Raw genomic sequence first — 7448 nt, 5'->3', positions numbered from 1 at the left:
TAGTCTGCTCTGAAGTTCCTGACTAAAAATTCCAAGTATAATCTGCAAACTCAGGCAAGCCTGCTCTGGGCAAATAACTCCTCTGTAACAATCCAGAAATTTCTCAGATTAAGATCAACTCTTTCACACTCAAAAGGTCTGACTTCAGTACACCAGACTGGGCCGAAGGGACCGCTGCTGGCCAGCGTGGAACTGGAATCACAGCCAGACCACACCGAGCAATTCTTAAGACCTTTATTTAAGAGATGCTTGCAGTTTGACGTGAAAAAATCAGGTGTATTCATACAAATTAAAAATGAGGTTCTTAAAAATCCCAACTTGACCAGATATATGAAACAATTTAAAAACCTTTAAAGGTGTATTGAGAAAAAACAGGCCTTTTAAAAAACATGTTTGTCGCTCCCAAAAGGAGGAGACTGCTTTATAGGTAAAAATAATAAAAATCCCGTGCTGCATAGATAATGCAGAGAGTTCGAGTTATCTGGTCAACAGCAAAAAGCAAGCACTTAAGGTCTTCAGTTCCAATTCTTCTGTTCATTTCTTATTGCTGGAATTTCAGATTCTGCTTATTTCAGATTCTCTCTTCTTTGATGACTAAACTGGAAATGGAAAGAAAGCCACAAGTAATAGGATCTTGCCCACCACCCTGGACAAATCAGCAGGGGATCCCAGTTTAAGGTTCCCACAATCCCTTGCCCATTCAAAGCCATTAAACATCATCCTAAGCAGGCGGGCCAAACGAGGGCACTCCCGTTTTCTTCCTTCCATTTTTCTCTTCAGGTGAGGGGCTTGAAGCCCCCAGCCTCTTCTGTGCAAACTGGGCAAAGAGCCACTTCTCTGTCTGGCGCAGCAGAAAATCGACAGCAGGACTCACAGGGAAAATAACGGCTACAGATCCATAATGCAAGCTGTTCTAAGCAAGTGCTACTCTGACCCAAACGCTGCGACTTGAAGCCCCCTCCCCAAATGGCATCACCTGCAAACGTTGGGACTGTGTTACGTGAACCCCGCCCCCACCAAGAGCACCGGGGATTGGGGAATCCTGGATTAACATGATGGGTGACTCAGCCAAGGGAGGAGGGTCCTTAAAACTTCCTGCCGCTGTCCCTGGGGAGCCCGAACTCAAAGGAGTCGCCCACCCCCACCCCTTTCAGGCTGCCCAGACTGCAGTGCTCCCCTCCTCTCTCGGACACTCACCCGGATGATGGTAGAGATGGTAAGCCGGCATTTACTCAGCCCCGCCCTGCTCGGCCTCGGGAGCGGACGTGTTCTCAGCTGATGGTTCGGCTGCCTTGGTCTCTTTGCCATCTTGTGGTTTAGGGTTCTCTGGGCGTCTGCGCCGGTAGTTGAAGTTGCGACGGTACCGACGCTGAGGTGGCTGCTGGCCCTGGACCTCATCTGCTTGGTTCTCTTTGTCTTCTTCGTTGCCTTCCTCCCTGGGCTGCCGTTGGCGAGGAGGGCCCCTGAAAAACCCGGGCAGGCTTGAGACATTTCACCCCGACTTTTACGGCCGGGCACGATCCGGACACCGCAGGGCCTGCAGCGCGGCCTGCAGGGACTCACCTGCGATAGCGCGGTCTGTAACCCCGATACAGGTTCTGCCTGACAGGCCTGCCTTGCTCCCCTGCACCCTGGTTGTCGGCACCCTGTGAGATGGAGGAGGAGGAAGGTGCTGAAGCCGGCCCGCAAAGCCCGGCTTCTGCACTTCTGGGCACACGAGCAGGCTCTCTGGCCTCCCATTTAAGACAAAAACAGGGCTTTAAACACTCAAAAGTTCCTTTTGTTCTGAGCCAGCTGGGAGGCCTCTTCCCCACGGCCCCCGCAGGACATGCAACCCCACTTCCCCACGCCCGAGAAAGATTTTCCTTCCGCAGCCCAACCTCCCTGCCCCCCCAGCCAAAAAAAAAGAGCAAGCAATCTTGATAATCAGTAAGAGTTACCTCCACTAGGTCTCCTTGCACAGGGGCATTGGAGTACTGTGGCCGCCGGCCGTAGGGCCGACGCATGTAGTAAGGGGGGTACCGCCTCCTGCGGTAGGGGCGGCGCTGTTGGGACTGCCCTTCCTGCAAGTTCTCTGACCCCTCATTCTTTTCCCCACTTTCACTGTTTTGGTAATTTTGTGGGTAGTTGCGCGGAGGGCCTCTGCGACGAGGGTATCGTCTGTACTGGTTACGGTCTGCTGCGTATTTGCTGCCTTGCACAGGAACGCCGCCCGGACCTGTAACATTGGCTGCCTCTGCTCCCTGGAAAGAAAAGTGGTTGGTAAGCCTCAGCCCCCTCCCTTAGGGGAAAGGGGGCTGCCACCCACCCACCCACCCACCCACCCAGGAAGGCGGCAGCCGGGGGGGGGGCTCCTCACCCACCTTTTCACCTTCAACCACGTCAAACTCCACAGTTTCTCCATCTCCTACACTGCGAAGGTATTTCCTGGGGTTATTCTTCTTGATAGCAGTCTGCGGAGGGAAGGAGGAAGATGTTAAGACGTAACAAGGAAACACATCGGAAATATTCTGGTGAAAATCTATGTTTGAGAAGAAGGCGGGGTGGAGATCAATGTAGAGAAATATACGACAGGGTTCCCCCCAGGCGATTGTGGGGTGCAGAAAAATAACAGAAGACACAGAATAACAGGGACCCTGGAGGTCTCCTTGTCCAACCAAGACATTTTAAAAGTTTGCCAGAGAATCCAATTCAAGACAAACCAGGCCCCAAGACAGAAATGTCTGTTCTCAGTGACAAAAGCACATGGAAACATGAAGGTGGCAAAGCCAGGACAACAAGCTCACAGGTGGCTGCACCAAGCAAAGTTCACTTAGCAGAGCCTATGGCAGAAAAATAAACTAAAAAACGAACTAAGTTTAAGAAATAAGTAGCTAGAAAGAAATCTGCACTTATATGGACCTGTGTAGGCTCTCAGAATTATAGTTTGGCCATCATGCATTAGCTGAAATCTCGCATTAGAAAAAACTGCTTAAAAAACTCTAAAGTTCCTTTTGTTCTGAGCCAGCACATTCTCCCCCCAGATACACTTCTCTTTTGTTCAGCAAGGCAGAAATGCTACTGTTTTTCCTCAACAGCTGGCAAACAAAGCATCTCACCTGGTGGACAAACACATCTTCCTTGGTGTCATTCCTGCAAAACAAGGAGTATCCATTTCAGAAAACATCTGACACAAAAGAACCAGCATTCCCTGGCAAGGAGTGGTACCCCTTTTGGACGGAGGCCAATCCAACGCTGGGCCCTGCCAAGGAGAGCGAGATCTTCCCCAGTCTACGCCCTCCGCTTAAATCTTGAGCTAAAAATACAGGAGGAGACGATTAACTTGACGTTTCAGATTTCTTCTTTGCAAACTCCTGCAATCCTGACTGCAATTAACGAACAGCCAAAGCTGGAAAGGTAGGCCAAGCGTAATTTTGGCTATGTGACAGCTCTCTTCTGCAGAGGCATTTTCACGAATTCTTGATGCAAAGCAATTCACAGGAACAGATGTCCGTTTGAACTAAGGCAGGTATGTGTGCGCGTACCTTCTAAATACAATTTCTACTTTCAGGCTGATGTTTACATAGGACAGAATAAAAGCAGATGGGATCCCTCTGCCTGAAAGGACCCAAAGTATTCACCAGACTGATCATACCACCTGGTGTAAGAGTGAGGTCAACAGCTGCAATCAGGTAGGAAACTTTATCAACCTTTCCAGAAAAAACTTTTTGCCAGATCGTGCACCTCCACGTGGGAACTGCCACAGATGGGACACGTAACTTAAACCTCCTGCCCAGGGACAATGATTTGCACAGAGAAGAGCACAGGGTTTTAAGAGGACTATAAAAACAAGGGAAACACCCAGAACTTGACTGTTAAAATCTTACATTTCAAAACGTTTATTGGGCATTATTTGTAGAGTGCTGGTAAGTGTGACTCAGAATCCAAAGAATGTATGATTAACTGGGTGCAGAACTTGAATGCAGAGGGCACAATAGGGATTTCAACAGAAAGTTCAATCAAGAACCCGGAACCAGCTTTATGGACGACAACTGTTGCAAGCCTCCCTCTGCTTACTGGAAGGGTCATCTGATCCCTTCCATGCGAGAAAGACTCACCATTTGTAACCCTAAGAATTGGGAGGCAGACTTCTTGTGAGCTTCTAGGCCAGCCCAGCTGCCATCCAGGGGCTCCCATCCCTGATAGGGTGGGTGGGAACTAACAATCCAGCACATCTGGTGGGGGATCACACTGGCGATGGCTGCCCAACTTAATAAAAGATAGGCATAAACTGAAAGTAATAACTGTGACTCACTCCCAAGCAGTTAAAACAAATACAGACACACACACAGCCCCCAGCCCTGGTCACCTGTTGATGAAGCCATAGCCGTTCCTTACGTTGAACCATTTCACTGTCCCCAAAACCTTCGTTGCTGCGAAAGAGAAAAGGTGCAAGACAGGTAAGAACCAGCCCAGCTCAAGACTTCTGTCCTTCTTGATTGGAAGGACTAAAAGCCCCACTCTAGAACATGCATTTATCTTTCAGCTGCAGCAGCAATGTTTTCCCTATCATAGATCCAAAGGTATGTTTTCATATTGGCTGGGAGAGGAATTTCATTTCAAAGCTCCAGACAAACAACTCTGACTTGCAAGGAGAAAAATCACAGGAGGCCTGTAAGTTTCCAATGCAGAGGGTAATAATGAACAAGCCCCTGCAATATCCCAAAGGCCCCCCCCAAAAGACAGCTAGACTTTGTGTTTTCTTTGAAAACATTCTGAACTAAAGAAGCGTCTTCGATGAGAAGCGAAATGTTTTCAAAGAAAGCACCAAAAAAGTCCAGCTGACTTTTTTTTGGGGGGGGGGGGAGAAAGCATCTTTGGGACAATCGGGACCTGGATGATTTGAGAAGCTTCATCCACATATAGCCCTTCGATATGCTGAGATTTTGTTCCTTCTGAAAACTGCAGAAAAAAAGGCAGCACCCCTTACGGTACTGTTCTAAGTGATGTATATTAATGGCATATTAGTTGTATTATCCTCCTCGTCTTTCCTACCACCTTCTATTGGTATATGGCTTTGTTGCTTGTATGTACAGGTGGTCCTCGATTTACAACCACAACTGAGCCCAAAATTTGTTGTTAAGCGAGATGTTTGTTAGTTTGAGCTTTGCCCCATTTTACGACCTTTCTTGCCATAGTCGTTAAGTGAATCACTGCAGTTGATAAGTTCACTAACTAAAGTGAATCTGGCTCCCCCACTGATTTTGTTTGTCAAAAGGCTGCAAAAGCCCCCCAGGGCACAGCCACGGTCACAAACACGAGCCAGTGGCCAAGCATCGGAACTCTGATCTCGGGACCAGGGGGATGCCCCAATGATCATGCGAAAGAGAGTTCTACGTCACTTTTTACGGTGCCACCGTAACTTCAAACGAACAGTTGTAAGTCAAGGGCTCCCCATTTGTAAGTGTTGTATATTCAGGGTGCATTTACTAGATATGGGCTTTCACTGCCCAAGGCCCCAGTCTGGGCCAGGAGGATTCCTGGGGCTCAGCCCCTGCCAGGTGGGCTCTGCCCAGGCAAGCAGGGGAAACCAAGCCAAGACTGGGGGGGGGGTTTGTCTGCCCATCTCCCCCTCCCCTCCTTGGCGGCCATCTGCTCCGCACAGCCGCCAGCTGACGCCTTCCTCTGGCAGCGGCCCTCCAACGCCCCTTCCCCAGCCAAGGGGGGGCGTTTCGAAGCCCCCCTCTCCCCAGGCAAGCCACAGCGCGCATGTCAGTAAGCAGACAAAGGAAGGAGGTGGGAAGCGGCCGTGGGGAGCCAGAAACGGGGCCGGGAGGAGCTTCTATGGTCGCCCCCCGCCCGGTTCTCCCGGCGGAGGACCCGCGCCCCGAATTGATCACGTTAAGCCGGGCCAAGCTCCGCGCACGCGCAGGAGGCGCACACAAAATAAAGGGTTCCACGCGCGGCGGACATCTTGCGCCGCCTCGGCCCCGCCCCCTCCCACGCGCTTTTTTTCCTTCTCTCGCCCCCTCCCACCACCGAAGGCGCAGGCGCGCCCCAAGAGCACGAACCGCCTCAAAACGGTCGCGGCGCGCGCCGGAAGCTGGAGAGGGGGGGGAAAGGAGAAAATGGCTCACCCACTTTTCCCTTCCAATCAGAGAAGCGAGGGAGGGCGAGCGCGGCCAATCAGCGGGCAGGACGGCGGGACGTGCGCGAGGGAGAAGGGAGAGGGAAGACGGCACGCGCCGGCCGAGCGCCCGCCCACCCTCCCTTCTCGCGCACGCGCGCCCCGCTCTTTTTTTTTTTTCCTCCCCTCCCTTTCCCTCACCGATGACCTTCTTGTCCCCGCCGGCGGGGGGCGCCGCCATGCCCAGGCCGCCGTTGGTTCCGTTGCCGCCGCCGCCTCCGCCGCTGCTGTTGCCGCCGTTGCTGGGCTTGGCATCCGCGACGGCCGGGGAGGGGCCCGTGGGCGTCGGCAACGGGGCCGGCGCAGGCGGGGCGGCCGCCGGGGCCGCCAGAGTGGCGGCGGAGGGGGGCGCCTGGGTCTCGGCCTCGCTGCTCATGGCGTCGCTGACTGTCGGTGGACGGTGGTGGTGACTGGCTTTCGCAGCAGCAGCGCCGCCTCCCGCGCGGTGTTGATGGTGACTCGGGGGCCGGCCGTGGGCGGGGGGGGCTGCTCCCTTGCTCCGGGCTCGCTGGGCTCCGCTCTCCGCTCCCGATACCGATCGAACTGGCCACAATGGCGGCGCGCACTCACTAGCCACCCCTCAAGCGCCGCCCCTCGCCCGGCGCTCATTGGCCATTACGTGCTGCCTGTCGGGCGCAGCGCGGTCTCATCGGGCCGCGGCGGCGGCTCGAGGCGATCGCGGGCGCCTGGTTGGCTCGGGCCGGCCGCCCGTCAGAATCTGCGTCCCGCGATTGGTGGGCTCCCTCAGCGTGTCCCTCCCCCGCAGAAAGGGCTTGGCTCTTCATACGGGCTTGCCCCTCGCGGGGCTCTTCATTGGCCCTGCGCCCGGGCGCCCCGCCCCTGAAAGAAGGCGGCCAGGAAGTCCCTTTCCCGGGTTGGACCCGTCCGAGGCGCACGTGGCCGGGGAGCCGCGCGGGGCAGCCCCGGGATCCCCCTGGGAGGTGCCCGCCAGAGCCTCTGCCGAGCGGGCCAGCCCTCCCGAAAGCCGCGGCCCCGGAAGGCCCGCTGGAGTCCCGGCTGCCGGGAAGGCGATCGGCCCGCTCCTCTCCCATCGTCCGCTCTGCCCGGCTCAAGCCTGGCTGGAGCAGCGTTGGTACTTCCGAAGGTGGCCGTTTCAAGGTCACACGGGCATCCCTCCCCTCCGCGCCTCCAAATCGCTCCCCGGGCCGCCACCTGCGATCGCCAAGCGGCTCTGGGCAAAGGCGCTGCGTTTCTATTTGTGTGGCCTGCAGCTTTGAAACGCAGGTGACGCCCCCCCCCCAATGATAGGCATCTGTCAGTT

The 7448-nt window shown here is 54.4% G+C and overlaps 1 protein-coding gene across 3 annotated transcripts; it reads right to left on the bottom strand.

The window, feature by feature from the left end:
* Positions 1–220: 220 nt before the first annotated feature.
* On the bottom strand, positions 221–6687 carry YBX1 (Y-box binding protein 1). 3 transcript variants are annotated; one of them, XM_039367448.1, is made up of 8 exons: positions 6308–6687; positions 4349–4412; positions 3099–3132; positions 2364–2453; positions 1941–2243; positions 1564–1646; positions 1198–1481; positions 221–599 (listed from the first exon to the last, which is right to left on the bottom strand). In XM_039367448.1, the coding sequence occupies exons 1-7, from the start codon at positions 6540–6542 to the stop codon at positions 1229–1231; spliced, it is 1062 nt and encodes a 353-aa protein (XP_039223382.1). In that variant the 5' UTR covers positions 6543–6687; the 3' UTR covers positions 221–599; positions 1198–1228. The 3 variants fall into 3 exon arrangements, with proteins under 3 accessions (XP_039223382.1, XP_039223384.1, XP_039223383.1); XM_039367450.1 differs by having other exon boundaries at positions 1198–1463; XM_039367449.1 differs by lacking the exon at positions 221–599 and having other exon boundaries at positions 1192–1481.
* Positions 6688–7448: the final 761 nt, after the last annotated feature.

The sequence above is a fragment of the Crotalus tigris genome, unplaced genomic scaffold (genome assembly GCF_016545835.1).
Source record: "Crotalus tigris isolate CLP2741 ecotype Arizona unplaced genomic scaffold, ASM1654583v1 scf7180000020588.15403103151:6194809, whole genome shotgun sequence".
In the NCBI taxonomy this organism is placed as follows: Eukaryota; Metazoa; Chordata; class Lepidosauria; order Squamata; family Viperidae; genus Crotalus; species Crotalus tigris.
Note: the sequence above shows the minus strand (reverse complement) of the source record. Positions and strands in the feature narration are given on the sequence as shown.

Coding starts and splice junctions, on each gene's coding strand:
- YBX1 (XM_039367448.1), bottom strand. CDS start 6,542: ATGAGCAGCGAGGCCGAGACCCAGGCGCCCCCCTCCGCCGCCACTCTG. Junction 4,413..6,307: donor CGGGGACAAGAAGGTCATCG/GTGAGGGAAAGG, acceptor TCTCTTTCGCAG/CAACGAAGGTTTTGGGGACA. Junction 1,647..1,940: donor TGCAAGGAGACCTAGTGGAG/GTAACTCTTACT, acceptor TCCATCTCACAG/GGTGCCGACAACCAGGGTGC.